The 23207-nt window shown below is 46.5% G+C and overlaps 1 protein-coding gene and 1 non-coding gene across 7 annotated transcripts; one reads left to right on the forward strand and one right to left on the reverse strand.

Moving 5' to 3' along the window:
* Window positions 1-1600: 1600 nt before the first annotated feature.
* Window positions 1601-23126, reverse strand: PXMP4 (peroxisomal membrane protein 4). 6 transcript variants are annotated; one of them, XM_060615903.3, is made up of 5 exons: window positions 22836-23031; window positions 16689-16751; window positions 13439-13637; window positions 9419-9498; window positions 1889-2077 (listed from the first exon to the last, which is right to left on the reverse strand). In XM_060615903.3, exons 1-5 carry the CDS (start codon window positions 22946-22948, stop codon window positions 1996-1998), a joined length of 537 nt encoding a protein of 178 aa, XP_060471886.1. In that variant the 5' UTR covers window positions 22949-23031; the 3' UTR covers window positions 1889-1995. The 6 variants fall into 6 exon arrangements, with proteins under 6 accessions (XP_060471908.2, XP_060471886.1, XP_060471918.2 ...); XM_060615925.3 differs by lacking the exon at window positions 13439-13637 and having other exon boundaries at window positions 1601-2077; window positions 22836-23126; XM_060615935.3 differs by lacking the exons at window positions 1889-2077; window positions 13439-13637 and adding an exon at window positions 2238-4879 and having other exon boundaries at window positions 22836-23124.
* LOC132672573 (U6 spliceosomal RNA) lies at window positions 13085-13187 on the forward strand. Its single transcript, XR_009607580.2, has one exon. It is a non-coding gene; the product is annotated as a U6 spliceosomal RNA (small nuclear RNA).
* Window positions 23127-23207: the final 81 nt, after the last annotated feature.

Raw genomic sequence — 23207 nt, forward strand, 5'->3', positions numbered from 1 at the left:
ATAATTCAAGGCTATTTATCCCACATACACCACCTCACCTAAACATACATTCTTAGGTTTTAAAAAAAAAAAAAAGTCTCCAAACATGAACATCCCATCATTATAAGGAGTGCCTAATTGGGAGAAATGATTCTGTGGTGACTGAATTTTATTAAGGGGCACAGAGACATCCATTGTTGAGTTCTGGCAGAGGGAGGTGGGGAATTTTATGTCTGCAACATCACATTTGTCTCAAATGATCCCTCACTGCTACACTGAATTCTCTGACTGACGGTTTGCTGTCCCTGGAGATGTTCTGTCACCATGCCAGTTCTGGTTGTGTCTGAACACAGGCCTCTTACCCATCTGAGAGGCCATCAAACACAGGAGCAAGCTGCAGGAGTCAGACCCCAACTACGTGGCTTGGCTAGATGACCTTGAGTAGATGATTTATGCTCTTAAAGAGCTCGCCCCATCTGTACAAAAAGGGGCAAAGGCTCCTTCATGGGATGGGTGTCCGGGTTAAATAAGCAAACAAGCAGATTTGCAAACTGGCTCACAAGTATGGTTTAATTTGCCCACAGGTTTTGTTTTTTTTTTTTTTCCCTGAATTGTGAATTAGTTAAAAATTTTCTTAAACCGGAGAATGCTATATAAAAATTCAAATGTCTGGCTTTCCTTTAAAACCGTAATATCTGGCAACACTAGCCATGCCATCACAGTGCTGAGCAATTGCTGTTGCCCCATTTCACCAGAGCCTTGACCCTCTAGGCTACCATAGTCCCTGTATGGCTTGCCTCACCTAGTGACCTTACTTGCCCTGCCATTCCAGATATCTGAGTTTGCAATCCCTGATGCCTGTGCCTGGCAGAGAGTAAGCGCCCAATAAATGTTAACTAGCATTAGTGATATTCTTACTGTCAAGGAACTAACTAGCACCTGCACAGCCCCTCTGTTTTGCAGAGAAGACATGGGCGTGGAAGAGCAGAAAAAGTGGGCATTCATGGTGAAACAGGAGACACGGGGCTTGGTGCCAGCCACCAGTTACCCAGCTGGATGGCCTTGGCCAAGTTCTTGGTCCATCCATCGGTCCATAGTTCAGTAGGGTGTGGGTCAGAGGGTTCAAGGTACAACAGTGCAAGTGGACAGGTCCCAGGTTGATAAGCCATCCTCCCTTCCCCCAAACCCTACTACCCACTGAACTCAGGCTCTGGGGACCTCTCTTCCCTTCAAAGCTCACCCAGTGTCACTTCCATTCTCTACATCATCTCCAACCTCTGAGAAGGGATGATGCTTTTCCAAGGAGAGGGGGGAAACCAGACACAGTAGCTGTGCTTGCCCGGACCAGAGCTGCAGTGTCAGTAAGGGACCCTTAGAGGGGAGGGGCTCTGTTTTTTTCATGTGTAAAATGAGGAGGACAAAAATAGTGTTTACCTGATAGGGCTGTTGGGGCATTAAAGTGCTTAGGACAGTACCTGGCACAGAGAGAGGGCCCAGTAAATGTCAGCTGTTATTAGGAATGAAAGATGAATCACCGAGGCAGCTTGCCTACATCTCCTCTCAAGGAGGCAAGGAAAATCTAAAATGATTTTAGATTTTAGATCTGCAGATCTAAAGGGAGGCTGCAGACTAGGAGAGTTTTCATCAGGCTAGTTTTCATCATCCCTGCACTGCCCCCCAAACTCTGGTTGGCACAGATAGGCACAAAGACAAGGAGAAAAATATGTTCAGAGGGCAATGAGGTGTGTAGATGAGGCGATCTCATAATTCCATGGATTCTAAGACTTCTCCCCCCCCCCCCATATTTTAATACCTCTGAAACTGAGGTGCATCATACAATCAATGGCCTATCCTAAATTTTTCATTGGTAGCTCCTTTCTTTCTCAGGGGCTCAAAATAATGTTGTAGCTCATCTTTGATGGTGTCCTAGAAGTAGTGAGATATAGTGTACAAAACGCGCTGGGCACCGTGCCTGCCATGTCACAAGCCCTCAGATTATTCTCATGATCTTCAGCATCACCAGCACATTCGAGGTTGGCCATGGTGGAGCAAGCGGCTTTTCTTTCTTTCTCTCGTTTTCTTGCTGACACCTGCTGACCTGCATTTGGTCGGGGGAGGGGGGGGTTGACAGGCACATGGCAAGTGCGGTTAGGGAGGGGAGTATGGAGGGCTCAGGATAGGAAGAGAAAAGCTTTTTCTAATATATTAAGATATTCAGAAAGGAGGAGCCAGGGATTTTTGTTGTTGTTGTTGTTAAAAAAAAAAAAAAAAAAAAAAAATCCCTGCTGGAAGCCAGAGTTATATATATGCCAAACAGGCCAGGAAACCCAGCAGGCCTCCTAGAGCTGGCAATGAACCGAATCAGGGGCATTGTGTCCAGGCCACTGGCTGGCTGAGGGGGCATTGTTAGGGCCTGGCCCTGTCTGGGAAGAGGGGGCTGAAAGGGGCAGGGGGAGTGTGTTCCCATGACTCCCTGGGGAGTAACAACAATTGGGGCCAGCTGGGAAGCCCGCATGCCAGGGGCCCCAGGGCTGTAGGGGGCTGAGGAGGCAAGGGTGGGGGGGCAAGGTCAGGGCTTTCCTTTCTCAGGTGGGGGGGCAAGGCCTAAGGAGGAGGAACATGGGGGTCATTCACTATACCCCTCTTGCTCCCCCCGCCCCCAGCCCTGAGCCACAAAGTCTCTCTCCAAATTATATCCCACATCTGTCCACTCCTCTCCACCTCATAGCCCCACCCTGGTCCAGGCTGCCATGGTCTCTCACCCAGACCATGACGTAACTTCCTTACGGATCCTTACTGCCAACCTGGCCCCCTACACTCTTCTCCACTTGTAGCTAGAAGAATCTTTCCAAAATGTAAATCGCATCATATCACTCCCTTGCTTAAATTTGCCAGAGGCTGCCCGTAACACTTAGAAGAAAACCCAAACCACTTATTCTGCCCACAAAGCCTGCCTGATGGGCCCAGCCAGCTTCTCAGCCTCCATCTCCAACACTCACTCCAGCACTCCAGCGCACCCCCACCCTGCACTCTGTCCCAGCCACACGGGCCTCCTGCCAGGCCCTGGAATGCTTTCAGCTGGTTCCCTCCTCTGCACACTTTGCAGATCCTGTGCTGGGAACACCCTTCCTCTGTATCTCTGCTCTCTCCTCACCGTGGATCTCGGAGAGACCTTCCCTGGAAAACAGACCCTCTTGTTCTCCCTTTCCACGTCATTCTATTACACTGCCCTGTGCTATTGACTTCAGAGCACCCACTGCTCTCCAAAATTATCTTATTTGTGTATTCATGTGGCAGCCTTCCCTCCCTTGACTCTAAGCCCCCGGTGAGCAGGAGCTGGCTTCTTCCATTGCCGAGTCCTAGCGTCCAATGTCACCAGGTACTTGGTACTGGCAGAGACTCAGACAACATCAGCCAGTATTTTTATTATTCCCATGTTCAGGGCTAGGTTAAGGACAGCTGCCATGTGGTCAGGCTGAGGTCACTCTCAAACATAAGTTCTGAATCTGTGACCCATGAACCCAAGTTCCAGGAACTTGGACAGGAAAAAAATACTACATCTATTAATTCACCAGCCTCTGACTGCAATGTAACATCTCCTTCAACTCCATGCAGGCAACAGACCAGAGGCAAATTAGCAGCACCAGAACTTTATCAGCAACAGAAACCACAACTACATCAGTGCCCTGTCACAGCTGCTGCCGGATCTGGAGGTACTGTTTATGCCTAATGCACCTGTGAAATCATGACACTTTTAGATCTGCTACTATTTATTTAGTGTGCTAAAAAAAGAACATATAATACTAAATCACAAATTTAAAAAATATTTTGATAATTAACTCTATAGTCAATATAATTCTTGTCTTTTGTAATCCTATGCATTTTATTTGTATTATTTTTTAAGATTTTATTTAAAAAGATTTAAAAAAGTTTAATGTTTATTTTTGAGAGAGAGAGAGAGAGAGAGAGAGAGAGAGAGAGAGAGAATGAGTAGTAGAGGGGTAGAGAGAGAGGAAGACACAAAATCTGAAGCAGGCTCCAGGCTCTGAACTGTCAGCACAGAGCCCGATGTGGGGCTCAAACCCACGAACTGCGAGATCATGACCTGAGCTGAAGTCAGACGTTTAACCGACTGAGCCACCCAGGTGCCCCTAAAAATAATTTTTTTAATGTTTAGTTTTGAGAGAGAGAGAGAGCAAGCAGGGCAGGGGCAGAGAGAGAGGGGAAGAGAGGATCTGAGGCAGGTTCCATGCTGACAGCAGTGAGTCGGATGCGGGGCTCGAACTCACAAACTGTGAGATCATGACCTGAGCCAAAGTCGGACACTCAACCGACTGAGCCACCCAGGTGCCCCAAGATTTTATTTTTAAGTAATCTGCACACCCAATGTGGGGTTCAAACTCACAACCCCAAGATCAAAAGTCACATGTTTCATTGACTAAGCAAGCAAGGCACCCCAATAATCCTATGTATTTTATTTTATTTATTTTTAAAGTTTTATTTATTTATTTATTTATTTATTTATTTATTTATAGACAGAAAGCGTGAGCAGGGGAGGGGCAGAGAGAGAGGAGAGAGCAAGAATCCCAAGCAGGCTCTGTGCTGCCAGTGCCGAGCCCGACACGGGGCTCAAACCCAGGAACCATGAGATGATGACCCGAGCCGAAGTCACACACTCAAATGATTGAGCCACCCAGGCGTCCCTCCTATGTATTTTATTTAATGGGTTTAAATACAGCATTCTGAGAAGAGTCCATTGGCTTCACCAGATGCCAAAGGGGTTCATGACACACACTAAAAAGACCCCCTAAAAAGGAAAGTAATAAGAGCCGATGTGGCCTGGCCCTGATCCTTCCCTCAGCTGACATCCAGCCCATGAGGACAGTCTGACGGAGGAAGCCTGGAAAAGCAATGGGAACAAGGTTTTGGATGGAGACCCTATGACCTACATTTCCATTTTGCCTGTTTTCCCGTCTTGTTTGTGAAATCGTGACACCTGCAAAGCTCTGGGCACGGAGACCTGGTGCAGAAAGCAGGGAACCCTCCGTGAGGAAGCGTCTCTAAAAACAATGCCAGAAGGGAGCCCAGCTTTCCCTCTGTCGTCCACCTGGGCCCCTGCAGCCTGTAGTTCATGAGCGAGTCCTGTAGGAGACTCTCTGGTTAAAACGAAACCCCTCTTACCCAAATGCTCTTCAGGGCTGAAGGAAGACACACTCTTTCCCTATCCATCTGGAACATGACAAGGGGAGGGGAAAAGAAATAACGTTTCTTTTTATAAATACCCTCTAATTCGTTAAAGAAAGCAGCCCAGCTGAAGTCACAGATTGTGGCGACATGGGGTTCGCTCTGGGGGGTGGAATGCGTGCAGCACGATGTTCTGGTTTAGGAGAGCGTCAGGTTCGAAGCTTGATTCTTGTAAACCCGAGCAAACGATGGAGAAAGAAACACCATCTCTAGAATTCTTTCTGGGGCCTGCGACGTAGAAGGGAGCAGGGAGCAGGGAGCGTCACAAGAGGCAGTTTCTTGGCATCTTGGCCTATGAATCATTGCTCTCACATGGGCCTCACGGACCCGTCTCTAATTTGAAAGTGGAGCAGCAGAAGGCCCCAAATTAACCTCAGTTTTGTCCTTTCCCTTTCACTGGGAGCTCCATCGGCCTGAACGTGGGGTGTCACCGATGGTAATATCTGGATATCTAGGGAGGTTCACCTTTACACTGATCACAGTAACAGCGTGCCTGAGGGGGTGATGGGGTAGAGTTGGGGTGGGAAGCAGCTCAGAGAAAGGGCTCACTTTCATATTAGATTATTGATTAAAGGGAAATAGAACACGCAGAGGACAAGGAAGAAATGCCAAAGACTTGTTGAGATGACAGTGTGATATAAAAGTTTCTCATAAGACAGGAGTGCCCGGATGGCTCAGTCGACGGAGCATGTGACTCTCGATCTTCGGGTTGTGAGTTCGAGCCCCATGTTGGGTGTGGAGATTACTTAAAAATAAAATCTTTTTTAAACGTTTCTCATAAGACAAAGATAGGTGGCTGTGTACAGAATATCTCAGAAAGGCTGTACTAGTAAGTGCTAACAGTGAATGCTCCTGGAAAGAGAAGGGGTTTGAGGGTGGAGCTTGGGGGTACGAAGGAACTTGACTTTTCCTTGTGATCTACCTTTTGTACTGTGAGTTTTGCTGAAAAATTATTTTGTATAGTCTTACGTGTCAGAAGACTTCATAGGAATGTGGCAGGTCCTTAATAAACACATTAAACCATTGTACTATTTCAGGAAGTAGCATTTATAGAGTGCCTACTGTGTGCCAAGGGCCCTTTGGCAATGCTCGTTTTACGGATCTTAGGAAATGGAAGCTCAGCTAGGAGGGAGCCAAGTGGGGACTCCTCCCAGGTCTGCTGGAAGCCAGAGCTCTGCTCCTCAGCAAGGACCACACAGCCTTCCTCCCTGGAGTGAGCAGTTGGAGGCACCAGATGCTCTGGCAGGATCCAGAGAGATGCCATCTGTGAGGGAAACCTATTCTTAGAGAGCAGAGACAGTCGCTGGTGTAGCTGGCCAGGCCCCCACAGCAGTGGGGGGATGCTAGGCAGGCACACAGCCAAGGCTCTACCTTTAACTGGGGGGGGGGTGGGGGGGTGGGTAGGACAGGCTAAAAGCGGGGGTACTCAGTTCTTAGGACCACACTTCCTCCTACGTTGGGATGCTATATTAGAAATAACAGCAAACATTTATTGAGTGCTTACTTTATATTCGTCATGTTGTTTAATCCCCCAGGCCATCCTGTGAGGTGAGTGCTATCAGACTGCATATTTTACAGATGAAGAAACAGAGGTACCGAATGGTTAAGCCATTTGCCTAAGGAAACAGGGCTGAGCCCAGGCGCTCTTGCTGTCCCCAATCAGCATGTTATACGGACTCTCAACCTGCTGCACTGGAGGCCAATTTTAGTTTGGGTTTCCTCAATAGCAGACCCCAAGACAAGGATTTCAGTGCAAGTGGTTTATTTGGGAAATGGTCCCAGGAAGTACTCATAGGGGCATGAGGAAGGGAGACAGAGAAGGAAGTGTTATCAAGCAAGTGACCACTGTGGGCAGCCCGAGTTCAGTCCCGCTGGGGAACTCTGGGAGCCAGTGTGGAGCATGTGCCTCGGAGTTACCCCACCCGGTGATAATGGGGGGGGGGGGGCATTCATCAGTCATTGGTTGAGAGCTGCTCCTGGGATGTGGTAATCCTCCAGACCTGCTGTGGGGCGACGGAGCAGACGCCAGTAGCAAGAGAGGGCCTTCAGGCAGAGACACAGGGGTGGCAGGTGGAAAAGTTGGCTGGTGTGCGGTGAAGTGGTAAATTGGAGGAGATATGGGTGCAGCACCCCCAGCATCTGCTTGCTGATGACCACCCCCTTCCCCCACGTAACCTTGGGATCTCATTCAGCCTCCACAGAGTGAATTCAGAGACCTTCCAGATCACCTTCTCCAAACGTGTAGTACAACACCATGGCTGAGAACACTGCTATTGGCATCAGATGTGATGCCACCATGATTACCTAACAGCTCTGTGACTCAGTTTCCTCACTTGTAACAAGGGATAATGGCTGGTTGCATATCATTCCCTACTGCCTCATTACTCAAGGTATGGCTTAGACCAGCAGCACCACCAGCGGCACCTGGAAGCCTGTGAGAAGTGCAGAATGTCTGGCCCTACCGCAAACTCACTGAGTCAGAATCTACATTTTAATAAGATCACCAGTGACTCATGTGCACATTTCTACTAGTAATTTCTAAAATATAAAAAGAGACTGAAGTATTCTTACTAGACCAAGGGTCTCAAATTGGTGGGCCATGGACCAAATCTTCCTGGAGACCTGTTTGATTTATCCAGCACACTGATTTTTAAAATCAGACTGGCCCGTGAGTCTCCAGTTGACCGTGTCCCCACCACTCCCTAGTGCACATTTTCATTTATGCCCCTTGCCAGGTCCCTGTGGGCACCTGAGTTTGCACCCCCGGCCTGGAACCGATCCTATAACCAGCTAACGTTTGCATAGCTTAGGTTTCTAAATTTAACATAAGGCACTGAAAAAAACCCATGGGCTTTGAACTCAGACAGCTCTGGGTTCAAACCCTGATTTGGCCATCATACTAGTTGTATTACCTTCAGCAAGTTACTTCCCCTTTCTGATCCTGTGTCTACATCTGTGAAATGAGGATCAGAATACATACTTGCAAGGTCACTGCATGGATTAAAAATAATATGTGCAAAGCACCGGGAGGAAGTAGGAGCTCACTAAATGGAAGTAATTAGTAATAATAGCAGCTGTTGTAGTTATACAAGTCCAATGAGGACACCCGCTGTGTTTTATGATTATCCTCATTTTACAGGAAACTGAGGCTCAGAGAGGTTAAGTACCTTCCCCAAGGTTACATAGTGGTGGAGTGGGGACTCAAACCCATATCCCCAGCTCTGTATCTGCACTGTCCACTAGAATTTTCTGTAAGGACAGCAGTGTTCTATATCTGTGTAGCCACTAGCCACATGTGGCTGACTGAGCACTTGAAAAATGACTGGCCCAAATTGAGACATGCTATAAGCATACAACACAAATGTGACTCTGATGACTTAGTACAAGAAAAAAGAATGTAAAATAGCTTGTTACTTTTTATATTAATTACATGTTAAAATGATAAAATTTTAGAAATATTGGGTTAAATATATAATTAAGATTAATCTCACCTGTTTCTTTCTACTTTTTTTAATGTGGCTACTAAGAAAAGCTTTAATTACATATATGGATCCCATTGTGCTTCCACTGGACAGTGGAATTCTAGAGCTTCTCCAATAGAACACCTGAGCAAGGAATATAATATTTTCTAAAAACGTATTTGCAACCCACTGCCCACCAGCAAGGAGCACTCTGTTACTTAAGAATGATTGAAGACCGTACACACCAGTAAGAGACTTCAGGGCCCTCCTCTGATGCCCAGAGGGGATGTCTTTCCCTGGTCTCACAGAAGTCAGCAGCAGAGCTGGAATCATGTCCAAGGCTCCACAGCCCGAATCGCCACTTGGTCCACCATTTGGGAGTACCTAACGGGACTTGGAAATCAGTGCTTTTGCTTCAGCAAATGGAACCCTGGGACAATAGAATCTGGAGTCTGAGAACCATGATCTTGAGAAGAAGGATCCACTGGGAGGATTCACCGATGGAGCCAATCTCGGGTGTAGATGCCCCCATAAGCACCTTGGGAGCACGTTACTTTGAGGGAAGGCTTTTGTTGTAGAGGAGGAAGTCTGAGATATCGTGCCATACATCGCTGTCCTGATACAGGTAGGTCATGGAGGACTGCAGTGAGGGTTGTAGAGTGCGCTGGTGGTACTCAAAGAGCCACAGCACCAGCCCCCACACTATCCCAGTGAGCAAAGGGAAAGGGTCCCACCTGGGTTCGGGAATGTAGCCCTTCTCCACGCCCAGGCGGCACAGGGCAAACAGGAGTCGTGACAGCAGGTACATGTTGATCTGCAGGAAGGGAATGACAGGGGATTACAGGAGGGCCCAGCCACCGGGAACCTTCTCCCCCTGACCCATGCACTGGGGCACCTACTGTGCAGTGGACTAGTGTTTTTCTCTTTTCTTTAAGTTTCTTTATTTAGAGGTGCCTGGGTGGTTCAGTCTGTTGGGCATCTGACTCTTGGTTTCGGCTTAGGTCATGATCTCACGGGTTCATGGGATTGAGCCCCATGTCAGGCTCTGTGCTGACAACACTGAGCCTCCTCGGGATTCTCTCTCTCTCTCCCTCTCTCTTACTGTCTCTCCCCCACTTGTGCTTATGCTCTCTTTCTCTCAAAATAAATAAACATTTAGAAAAGTAAATAAATAAAGAATAAAGTTTTAAAATTTATTTTAGTAATCTTTACACCCAATGTGGGGCTTGAACCTATGACCCCGACCGAGTTCAAGAGTCTCATGCTCTTCTGACTAAGCCATCCAGGAGCCCCTGGAACAGTGTGCTGGTATGCAAGGTGATTTGAAATAGTATGTAGCAGGTATTTTAACATTGCTATTCATTTCTTAATTTATCATTCTTGTTAATTAAAAATTTTAGAAAATAGGGGCACCTGGGTGGCTCAGTTGGTTGAGCGCCCGACCTTGGCTCAGGTCATGATCTTGCGGTCTGAGTTCGAGTCCCATGTCAGGCTCTGTGCTGACCGCTCAGAGCCTGGAGCCTGCTTCAGATTCTGTGTCTCCCTCTCTCTCTGCCCCTCCCCTGCTCGTGCTCTCTCTCTCTCAAAAATAAAAAATCATTTTAAAAAATTTAGAAAATGAATACATTTACATGTTTCAAAACTAAAAGGTAACTTGACACCAAAAAATACAATGCGCACACACACACACACACACACACACACACACACAATAGGTTGGATCTTATCGAAATTTAAAATTGATTGTGAAAGCCCCTATGAAGAGCCTGAAAAGAAAAGCCACAGGTGAGAGAAAATATTCACAAACACATATCTGACAAACTGGTATCTGGAATATATTTTTAAAAAAAAACTCTTAAAACTCAACGGTAAAGAAAAGAAACAATCCAATTAGAAAACAAGCAAAAGATGCGAACAGATGCTTCACTGAACTGGTTATACAGATGGAAAATAAGGACATGGAAAGATGTTCAACGTCATTAGCCATTAGGAAAATGCAAATTAAAACCACAATAAGAAGCACTGCACACCTATCAGAATGGCTAAAATTAAAAATGTGATCAACCAATGCTGGCTCAGATGTGGAGAAAATGGATCATTTGTATATTCCTGATGGGAATGTAAAATAGTACGGTCCTCTAGAAAATAGTTTGGCAATTTCCTAAAAAATTAAACATGCAGGGGCACCTGGATGTCTCAGTCGGTTACGCGACCAACTCTTGATTTTGGCTCAGGTCATGGTCTCAGTTCATGGGTTTGAGCCCCGCCATCAGCACAAGAGCCTGCTTAGGATTCTCCCTCCCTCTCTGCCCTCCCCTAATCGCATGTCTGCATGTGCATGAGCTCTCTCAAAAAAGTAAATAAACTTAAAAAAAAAAGTCAATCCTCAAAGGTTACATACAGCAATGACTCTACTTTTAGAACATTTTTGAAATGACAAAATTTCAGAAATGGAGGTCAGAGGGGTCAGGGAAAAGGAGGGGTAAGAAGATGGTGTGACCAGGATTCCTAGGCCTTAGAAGTTTATAAACCAGTGCCATTTCTTTTATTTATTTTTTTTAAGTTTATTTCTTTTGAGAGAGAGTATGCACCCACACAGCAGGCGAGAAAAAGAGACAGAGGGAGAGAGAGAATCCCAAGCAGGCTCCATGTTGTCAGTACAGAGACCTATGCAGGGCTCAACCTCACAAAACCTGAGATCATGACCTGAGCTAAAATCAAGAGCTGGACACTTAACCGACTGAGCCACCCAGGCATCCCAGACCAGTGACATTTCTAACATCAACAACAAAAACTGGGGAAATTTTCTCAAAATACAAAATGCTCATATCCACAGATTCCACAATCCCATGTTGAGGAAATTTCAGATGGATTGACAAACGCCCAAAGATGCAGACTGCAATGTGTGTGTACTGGCAAAAGGCTAGAGACCCCCTTGTCCATCCAGAGGAGACTGGGAAAATCAAGCCTGGTCTATCCACCCAATGGAGAACTTTGCTGATGTTAAAAAGAATGAGGGATTGACAAGAAAGGTTTCCAAAATACATCATTCTGTGAAGAAAAAGTGTGGTGTGATCTCATTGGAGGAAAACTCCTGATATGTTCAGACACAAGCACAGACAATTTCTGAAGAGCACACAAGACACAGTTGGAAGTGTTCATGGACAGTGGCTGGACAATTAGCGGGGGGTGGGAACTTTCTTTTAAATTCTTTTTTTTTTTAAGTTTATTTATTTTGAAAGAGAGAGAGCATATGCACATGCACAAATGGGGGAGGGGAAGAAAAGAGGGAGGGAGACAGAATCCCAAGCAGGCTCTGCCCTGTCAGATGTGGGCTCGATCTCATGTCTCACCAACAGTGAGATTATGACCTGAAACGAAATCAAGCGTCAGACGCTTAACTGACTGAGCCACCCAGGTGCCCCTTTTCAATTTATTTTCTAGTTTTATTGTGACCATACCCCAAGCACCTAGGAGTATGCCAGGCGCACAGGGGTGTTTAGTCTGCATTTTTTAAAATGTGAAAATAAAACATTTTATAATTTGAAAGTATTTAATAAATTTGAGGGAGGCAAAAAGAGGGGCTGCCAACTTTTCACAATGACCAAAAAGGACTTAAAACAATAACTAGCATTTCATTTCACAAAAAAAAGAAGAAAAAAAAAAAGGATTTTAACCTAGAAAAAGGACAAGTTAAAGAATAGATCATTCTTCGAGCGTAATAAGTTATGTTTTATGGGGCGCCTGGGTGGATCAGTCGGTTAAGTGTCCGACTTCAGCTCAGGACATGATCTCACGGTTTGTGAGTTTGAGCCCCGTGGCGGGCTCTGTGCTGACAGCTCAGAGCCTGGAGCCAGCTTCAGATTCTGTGTCTCCCTCTCTTCTGCCTCTCTCCCGCTTATGCTCTGTCTCTCTGTCTCTCTCAAAAATAAGTAAAATGTAAAAAAAAAAAAAAGTTATGTTTTATGAATATCTTACTCCAGGCCAATTTAAAATTTTTTCTTTTAATGTTTATTTTTGAGAGAAACAGAGACAGTGTACAAGCAGGGGAGGGACAGAGAGAGAGGGAGACACAGAATCTGAAGCAGGCTCCAGGCTCTACGCTGTCAGCACAGAGCCCGACACGGGGCTCCAACTCACAAATGGTGAGATCATGACCTGAGCTGAAGTCAGATGCCTAACCAACTGAGCCCCCCAGGTGTCTGGTAGCCATTTTTTTTTTTTTTTTAAGTAAGCTCTACACCCAATGTGGGGCTTGAACTCATGACCCATGATCAAGAGTCATATGCTCTACTGACTGAGCCAGCCAGGTGCCCCCAGAGTGGTGGTGTGTTTTGTTTTTTTTTCCTCATTTCACTGCACAGTGTTTTTTGGTTTTTTGTTTTTAAATCTTTGCTCCAGTGCTCGCTTCGGCAGCACATCTACTAAAATTGAACAATATAGAGATTAGCATGACCCCTGTGCAAGGATGACACACAAATTTGTGAAGCGTTCCAGATTAAAAAAAAAAAAAAGATCTTTGTTCCAGAAAACAGCACACACACTGAGTTTTGGGAACGATGGAATTTCAGCAAGCCGCTTGCTTGGTTTACAGATAAGGAAACTGAGGAGAAAGTGACCTTCCCAAGGTCACACAGGGACTGGTGAATTACAGACCCTTGGACCTCTACCTCTTTGACCTCTACCTGGACCACATCCCTCCCACCCCCCACCCCACCCGCAGCCCAACCCCTATCCTGGGGCAGGGTCTTTACCTGACTGTTGATGTTACTGTTATCTCTAAACACCAGCAAGGCCCCGATGAAGGCAGCCAGGAACGAGTGCACCTGGTAGGTCTCGCCCTGCACGTGGGACTGCAGGGCACAGAGCCCCTTATAGGCGAACACAAAGCAGGCCAGGTTCCGGGAGTGGGTGTACGTGGCCTGCAGGATGGCCCGCAGCTTCTCCTGGAGGCTGCACAAACACAGGGAGCCCCCATGAGCACAGGCCCACTGTTCCACGTTCACTCACTGGGCGTGCAAATGTGAACCAGGCGAGGAGCTCACGGCCACTGCTCTTTCAGCCCCAGGCCTCTAGCTTCCATGTCCTGGGGGCTGCTGTCCCATTGGATTCAGGCCTTGACTCCATGCCACTTCCTCAGAGGGCCCTTGCCTGACCACCCAACTCAAAAGAATGCCCATCATATCCTGTCCTCTTTTCCTTCACAACTCTTACACCAGCTGACACTTATATGCTTGTTTATTATTTCTCCCTACTCCCACCCCACTCCAGTGCAAGCTACTGAAGAGTGGTGTCTACATCTGAATAGAGCCTGGCACATAGTAGGTACTCAATACGTGTTTTTTTGGAGTGAGCTGTGAAGACATGAATGAGAGAGTAAGGGAGAGCCTACTATGTACTGGAGCTGGGGAAACGATTCTGAGGGAAAGTGCTTGCTGCCTTCATAAGATATATGATCTAAAGGGAGAACATAAATAATCACGAAGCAAGGGTCAAATTTCGACCTTGACCAGAGATGATCCTGGGATCTGAAGGACTGATGAGGTGTCAATGAAGTCGAGAGGGGAGAGGACTTGCATCCAGGCAGAGGGATCAGCACATGCAAAGGTTTGGAGGAGGGACAGAGAGTAAGGAGTAAAGGGACAGAGAGAAGCCATCAAGGCCTGAGCAAAGAATACGGGGGGAAATGATGTGGGGAGAGGAAGGGCCATGCTCTTCTGTCTTTATCCTGAGAAAAGTACACATTTAAGTAGGGAAAGGATTCTATTTATCTTTTAAAATTAAGTCACTAGGGGGCAGTGAGGAGAACACAAGGACAAGGGCAGAGTGTACTCTGGGAGTCAATTCAAGGATGACACAACCAACCAAGTTCTCTCGAGGCTAGATGAGGACCTTGAAGTGGGTCAACTGGAACCTGTGGAAATCGGCCAGGTGAGTGGGGACAGCCAGGAGTCAGCTGGCTCTCGCCTCACAGGAACACAAGCCCCGTGTTGCCAGTTCTTAATCTTTTTTTTTTTTTTTTTTTGAGTAAACTCTATGCCCAACATGGGGCTGAAACTCATGACCTCGAGATCAAGAGTCACATGCTATAGTGACTGTGCCAGCCAGGCATTAATGCAAGAAAGCTGGATTTCCCAGTTATCAAGTGTTGGTGCTAATCTTGCCTTCAAAATGTTTCGAGAGTCTGACCACTTACCTCTCACCTACACTGCCACCACCAATGTCTGGGCCACCAGCATTGTTCCTCTTGATCACTGACTGCTTTGTTCGCTCCTCTATCCCTAGCACCTAAAATGGTGTCTGGCACATAGTAGATGTTCAATAAATATTTACTGTTTGAAAGAATGAGTTAAATTTTAAGAAAACGGAGGGCAAAAACCAAAACTAAAATCAGCGAATCAATAAATAAAGCAAAAATACAAGAGGTGTGAATTCGAGCCCCATGATGGGTATAGAGCTTACTTAAAAAAAGAAAGAAAAGAGCAACCCTAAAAAAATACAAAAAGGGAAAATCTTGTGAGCTGGATTTGGCCAATAGGCTGTCCATGTGTACTTCTTATAAGCTCTAGGTGAAGCTACATACATTAAAAACCAGGCCACAGGGGCGCCTGGGTGGCTCAGTCAGTTAAGTGGCCGACTTCAGCTCAGGTCATGATCTCACGGTCAGTGAGTTCAACCCCCGAGTCGGGCTCTGTGCTGACAGCTCAGAGCCTGGAGCCTGTTTCAGATTCTGTGTCTCCCTCTCTCTGACCCTCCCCTGTTCATGCTCTGTCTCTCTCTGTCTCAAAAAATAAATGTTAAAAAAAAAAAAGTTAAAAAAAACAAACCAGGCCACAGACGCTTAGTTAGCTAAGTGTCTGACTCCTAGTTTCGGCTCAGGTCAAGATATCACGGTTTATGAGTTTGAGCCCCACATTGGGCTCTGCGCTGAGAGCATGGAGCCTGCTTAGGATTCTCTCTCTCCCTCCCTCTCTCTCTGCCTCTCCCCCGCTCATGCGCGCTCCCTCTCTCTCTCTCAAAATAAATAAATAAAGGGGCGCCTGGGTGGCTCAGTCGGTTAGGCGTCCGACTTCGGCTCAGGTCACGATCTCGCGGTCCGTGAGTTTGAGCCCCGCATCGGGCTCTGTGCTGACAGCTCAGAGCCTGGAGCCTGCTTCAGATTCTGTGTCTCCCTCTCTCTCTGACCCTCCCCCATTCATGCTCTGTCTCTCTCTGTCTCAAAAATAAATAAACGTTAAAAAAAAAAATTAAATAAATAAATAAATAAATAAATAAACTTTAAAAAGAAAAAAGCAATGGTTCACCCAAGGAGGACCCATGGCCAAATAAATCTCAGCATTAAAAACGAGGCCACAGAGTAGTTTCTGAGAAGTGCAATGAGGGGAAAGTCACGGGGGTTGGAGGAAGACCAAGAAGTTTGAGTAAGAGAGGTCATGGACAGTTTTCCCAAGGAAGTAACCCTCATAAAATTGGTATTGGTTGCCAGGAAGGAAATAAAAGTAGGGCAGAAGAGGAAAGAGCATGCCCGGCAGGGGGTGTTGTATAAGTAAACGAGTGGAGGTGGGACCACATGTGGCATGGCAGCGAGTCCTATGTGCCAAGGGCACTGCAGGCTGGATGTAGGAGAACAGTGTGGGGATGCAGCTGAGACCAGGCAGCAGGGGGCCTTTTTTTTAAAGTTATCTTAAAGTTTTTTTAAGTTATCAGTATACTTAATATACACTGTTATCTTCATTTCAGGTGTACAATGTAGTGATTCAACAATCCCATATATCACCCAGTGCTCCTCGTGGTTAGTTGCAGAGGGGCTTTTAAGGAAGGAAGTTGGGCTTCTCTGGAGGATCGTGGGAGCCAGGGGAGTTTTTGAGCAGCAATAATAGATCAGACTCGTACTTGAGATGGTGGTGATGGGGGATAGGCTAGACCTAGCTAGGAAGCTAGTGCAACCGTCCTGGTACTGAGGGCTGAACATACTCTCTCCCAGTTTGAGGAGGGGGTGGGTACCTGCCACTCCGGAAGAGAAAGGTCATGACCAGCGCGTGAGGGGCCCGGATTTTGACTCCGTAGCTGCAGAAATGAAAGGAAACAGTTACTATGGCGTCACTGCCTCACAGAGTCTCCCTGGGCAATCTGACTCCTCGCCCCCTCTCCAAGCTTAATCCTAACATCGTCCTGGAAGGGGAGATAATGCTGGCTTTCAAGTTAGATCTGGGTTCAAGTTAGATATGGGTTCGAATCCCAGTCCTAACACCTTCTTGGTAGTGTGGCCTCGGGCTTGTTATTTAACTTCTCTGAGCCTCAGTTTGCCTAACAGTAAAAGGGGATGTCAGCCTAGAGGGCTGGTTATAATTCCAATGAAAGGGGACCATGTGTGTCAAAGGCCTCCACCAGCCTCACCCAACTGGCTGTGTGGAGTTGCTCCCTCGGTTCCACACTGACTTACCATTGCAGCCAGACTCACTTTTTTTAAAGCATAAATCATATCACATCCCAATTTAAAAGCCGCCAATACATTTCCCCTACTCACAGAATAAAATCTGGACTCTTCCCACAGCCTTGAAAGTGATGCAAGATGTGGCCCCTGCTTACTTCTCCTACCTCTTGCCCCCTATTTCTCCTGCTCCATCCAACCCCCCCTGGCCTTCCTATAGGTCTTTGGACTGCCAGTTTCTCCCCTGCCTCTGGGCAGGCTGTTCCCTCTGCCTAGACTGTCCTTTACTCCTCACGTAGCCACTGCTTCCTCAGCTCTCCAGTCTCAGCTGGGGCCTCTGTGGAGGCTTCTTACACAACAGCCTAGGTTAGGGTAATATTTGCATTGCCACAGAGCCCCAAGCCTCTCTGTGGTACTCTACACTCCTGGGTTAATGATTCAATTTCACATAACTACTTATTCTATTCTAATTATCTCTTTCTTCCACTAGACTGTGGGCTTCGCGAGGGACTGTGATTTGTCCTCCACAGAGTCCCCAGCACCTTGCGTGGTACTTAACATATAGCATGTGCTTAGTACATGATGGCTGACTGATTCTGGAACAACCTTTAATTATCTGTGAGGGAAGGTAATTTCTAGAAGGTTCTATCTTTAGCTTGGTTTATCTTAAAGTTAATAAGTTCCCTAAAATAGTTGCTGAGTAATATAATTCCTTCTACCCGTTCAAAATACACCTCTTTCCAACTATTATAGACAGGAGGACCTGAGCTTTGTAAAACTGGATTTAAAAAATAAAAAACACTGGAAAAAAATATGCCACAATGTTAGCAATGTCCCCAGAGCTGGAGAAGTATGCAAATTTACTTTTATCTTTTAACTTTTCTATACTTCCAAAATGATCTATAATGATTAAGCATTGCTTTTAAAATTAAAGCAATTGGAATAAAATTTTTTTTTAAAGTAGGCTCCATGCCCAGTGTGGGGCTTCTTGAGCCCATGACCCTGAGATCAAGAGACACACGTGCTATGTACTGAGCCAGCCAGGCATGCCGAAATAAATCTTAAGTTACATAAAGGCCTCTTTTTAAGACTCAAACCTCTTCCCCTGACCCTCCTTGTACTTCCTCATTTGAGCACTGGGGATTGTGTGAACATGAATACTTTCATCCTCATTGTTTTTCATTTATTTTTTAAAGATTTTATTTTTAAACAATCACACCCAACATGGGGCTCAAACTCACAACCCCAAGATTGGAGTTGCATGTTCCACTCACTGAGCCAGCGAGGTCCCCCCTCTGTTTTAACTATATTCAAGTGGGTAGTAAAAAGGAAATACTGTAGTATTTGGTGCCAAAGCCCTGCCACGTTTTACTGTGTGAACTTGGATAAGTTACTTAACCTCTCTGAGCCTCTCTTCTCCCATCAGTAAAAAGTATTCTCCATCTCAGACTTGCTTCTGGCAGTTAAGGACATAGCACATGTGAACGTTCTAGTCTCTTCCTTCTTGTTCTTGACTGGACTCCCTCTTATCCCACCAAGTTCTCCAGCTGCCAGGCCCTGATCTTACCAAGCTACAAGGTCTAAAAATCCTTGGCACAATGACCATGACTACATATTGTCATATGAGTATCTGTGACTGTTCACCACAGGCTTGTTAGAAACAGCAAAAGACTGGAAGCGAACCCATGTCCATCCACAGGGAGCTTCTGGATAAATAAACAATGGTCCCACCACTGAGTGGAATACTACACAGATGTAAAAGATGGAGGCAGCTTTATGTGCACTGCAGGATATATTAAAGCAAGATGTGTAAAATATAAAGTTGCATCAAACGAGGTAATTCTTCCATAAATCTAAAATTATTTCAAAATAAAACTTGTCTTGGGGCACCTGGGTGGCTCAGTTGGTTGAGCATCTAACTTCAGATCAGGTCACGATCTCGTGATTCCTGAGTTCAAGCCCCACACTGGGCTAGCTGCTGTCAGCATAGACTCCACTTCAGATCTCCTGCTCCCCTCTCCCTTCCCCTCCCCTGCCTGCGCTCTCAAATATAAATAAAAATATTTTTTAAATAATAAAATAAAAAAGAAAACTTGTCTTAAATGTGTGTGGGGGAAATATATGTATTTGTTTGTACATGCAGAGAATACTTCTGGAGGGAGACATGAGACTGGATATAGGTGTCACCTCCAGGGAAGGAGACTGAGTGATAGAAGAATGGGGTGAGCAGGCCTTCATAGCATCTACCTTTTTTTTTAAGTAGGCTCCACGCCCAATGTGGGCCTTGAATTCACAACCCTGAGACCAAGAGTCTCATGCTCTACTGACTGAGCCAGCTAGGCATAGCATCGAATTTTTTATGCCTTTTCTGAAAGTTACGTAATTAAAAAAACGTTTTTTTTTAAGTTTTATTTGTTTTTTTGAGAGAGAGACAGACAGAGTGAGTGGGGGAGGGGCAGAGAGAGAGGGAGAGAGAGAGAATCCCAAGCAGGCTCTGTGCTGTCAGCATGGAGCCCGATGCGGGGTTCGAATTCACACACCGTGAGATCATGACCTGAGCCGAAACTAAGAGTTGGACTCTTAACCGACTGAGCCACCAAGGCGCCCCGAAAGCTACCTAATTTTTAAAAAAGATTTTACTATTAAGTGATCCCTACACCCAGTGCGGGGCTCGAACTTACAACCCCAAGATCAAGAGTCTTATGCTCTACCAACTGAACCAGACAGGCACCCCTAACGTTACCTAATTTTTAAAATATAGGGGTACCTGGGTGGCTCAGTCGGTTAAGCGTCCGACTTCAGCTCAGGTCATGATCCTGCAGCTTGTGAGTTCAAGCCCCACGTCAGGCTCTGTGCTGACAGCTCAGAGCCTGAAGCCTGCTTCTGATTCTGTCCCCCTATCTCTCTGCTCCTCCCCTGTTCACTCTCTCTCTCTCTCTCTCAAAAAATTAATAAACATTACAAATTAAAATATATATACATATATATAAATTAAATTAGTAAATGTTAACAAGTTGAAGCCAGTGTTATTGTTGCGATGGCCATGCTGAATTGCTTATCTTGTCTCCTGCCTGGCAGTGGGCAGGGCCCCCATTTTGGCCACAGCAAGCTCTCTGGCACACCTCATCCAAAGCCATGTCTCTTTCCCTTGAACAAAGAGGCCCTCAGCCTCCTCCAGCTCACCAGGGTGAAAAGGGCCCTTGCTTATACCCCAGACATAAGTGGAATAGTGCCCCCACCTCCGTATATCTGCCAGGCCTCATTCCCAAAGCTCTCAAACTCAGGTGGGAGCCAGTTACTATCATTCACAGGATTACTCTATGTCCTGAAAAAGGGGGGTGCCTGGGGTTTGAAAGGACTTACAGGACATAATGACAGGTTCAACATGATGTCCAGGAAGAGCCTGGTCTCAGCAAACTAACATTTAGGGAGGACATTTAGGGGACAGCCAGGACAATTTGACTATTAACTGGACAGTAGTCAACACTATAGATTATTATTAATTTATTAAGTATAATCATGATAATTAGCCATATAGGAAAATGCTCTAATTTTTAGAGATGCACACTGACATATTGAAGAGTAGAAATCACAGCGAGTTCAATTTTACAAAGCTTATATGTCTTAGTCGTCCAAGATTGCCTCCCTGAATGGATAGCGTCTCTGCACAAACCGCATATTCTTTTCCCCCTCCAGGCCTTTGTTCAAACCATTCCCTCTGGTTGGGATGCCCTTCTCCTCCTGGAAAATTCTAACTCGGCCTTCAAAATATCACCATCACCTCCTCTGTAAAGCATTCCGGGCACTGCCATGGTACTTTAATGATGAATCTCATTAGGACCTTGAACTCTTGGTCCTTACAGGTGGACATGGTGCCTTAGCACTAAACAGTAATGGGATCACTGCCTTAGATCACTCCGTTTGAGTGAGGCTGTTTCCATTTTACAGAGAAGGAAACTGAGGCCAGAAGAGATGAAGGCACCTAGCTTTGAAATAAAGGAACTAGGCCTGAGAAGGGCCTGATCTTAGCAAGTGCCTGCCCTGGCTGGGAAGGCTGAGACAACAGGAACAACTGGGTTGAAAGTATATACACAAAGCTAGCATTGGGCAATGCCCATTGCTGCTTTGTCCTGAGAATAACTTAGCAAAGGGCCACTTATATTATCCCATCTTAGTCACACCTCAGCATGGCTGATAAAACCTTCAGGCCCAACAGGTACCAATTCCACCTGACTCTGGGTTTCCAGAGAAGCCAAGAGCCTGGCATTGGGATCAGGCATCTCTGTGTTTGAATCCTGGCTGTGACACTGGCCAAGTGATGTGACCATAAGTAATGAGTTTACCTTTCTGAGCTAGTCTTCTCATTTGGAAAATGGGGACAATTGCAATTCCTACCCTGTACACTTGTACATGCATTCAGAAAATGTTTGAGAGTATCCTATGCACCATGCACTAGGAATACACCAAGGAACAAAGTAGATAAATATTTCTGTCCCTATGAAGCCCACTTTCTAGTGAGAAAGACAGAATATAAAAACAGGATACATAGGTGAACTTAGTGTCAGATGGTGACAAGTAGTATGGAGAAAACTTAAGTATGAGAGGAAGTGAGGAGTTCAGAGATGACCTTATTGAGAAGGTGACACTTAAGCAGAGACCTGAAAAGGTGACAGTGTGATCTAGGCAGACGTCCTTGTTTACAAACACGCACACGCACACACACACACACACACACACACACACACACACACCAGCCAACAGATATATATACCAGGCACTGTGCTGAGCATTTCACATACACTGATTCAATCCTCTGACAGTATGATGTAAGTATTATTATAGTCCCCATTTTATAGAAATTGAGGCTTAGAGAGGCTAAATAACTTGCTCCAGATCACACAGGTCGGTGGCACCAAGATTTGAACAAAGGCAGTCTCACCACCATGCCATGATGCCACTAGCATGCCAACTCCAGGAGAACAAATCTTTGGTTTTTTCTGTTGTGTCCCCAGTTCTGGCACAGTACACTCTCAATAAATGACAAGTTATGCATGAGTTTTAAAGGAGGGGGAGCTCCCCTCCAGTTACCAGCCAGGTAAAATGAACCCAAGACCTCCTTTCCAGCAGATCTGATGGCCAGGGTGGAATCAATTTAATGTCGAGCAAATATCTGCAGCTTCTTTCACAGTTGTTCTCACTCCTCAGGCTTATGCCTTAGGAGTTCCCTGGGCAGGATGGGGACTTGGCGCTAGAGTCATACAGATAAGAAGTGAGAAGTGGGATATGAGCCCATGGGCTCCTTAATGGTGGGAGCATAGGCAGAAGGCACCGCTGGCCTGCTAGAGGCCAGTGGCCACTTCTCACTGTGCAGATGGGACTGCTGAAGCCAGGCAGACCCAAGGACACATAGCGGGGTATGGGGGGTGGTGTGGGGAGGGGTGGGCCAAACGAGAGGATACAAGGGCTGGCGTGGGAGGTGGTCAAGGCAAGTGGGCCAGGTTGCAAAGCATGTAGAGCCCCAAAACAGCTTAATGGGAGCCCCAGCTCAGAAGGCTCACGGAACCCCAAATCCAGCGCCCACCGTGCTGGACACCTCGGTGGACCGAGGCCTAGGGAGGCTGCTCAAGGGCACACGGCGTTGCGGTGGGCCCAGAATCCACTCCTCCGACCCCAGCCGGACCCACCCTTCAGCCCGGGCCCGGCCCGACAGCCCCACTCACACTGCCCCGTTCCGGAAGCCCTTAACCATGGCCAACGCAGCGTGGTAGCGGCGCTTGCGCAACAGTGCGTTGACCGCAAGGAGCAGAGCCCGTAGCTGCGGCGGGACGGCCATAGGGACGACGAGACAGGGCAAGCAGCAGGACCAGCACTGGAAGGGTCCGTCGGCGCACCTTGGAAGCGCGGGGCGGAGCAGCCGTGCCTTTGCACCCATAGGCTCTGTCTGCTGTCACTCTTAGGGGAAGAGCCAATCAAATGGCCCACTCATCTCGCATGGAGAACGGGATGTTGGCACTCCTCCCGAGTAGCGTCTGATTGGAAGAGTGGGAGAGCTTGTAACCAATCACAAATGGGCTCCGCCCGACAGGCCCTAA

This window comes from Panthera onca, chromosome A3, assembly GCF_046562875.1.
Source record: "Panthera onca isolate mPanOnc1 chromosome A3, mPanOnc1 haplotype 2, whole genome shotgun sequence".
In the NCBI taxonomy this organism is placed as follows: Eukaryota; Metazoa; Chordata; class Mammalia; order Carnivora; family Felidae; genus Panthera; species Panthera onca.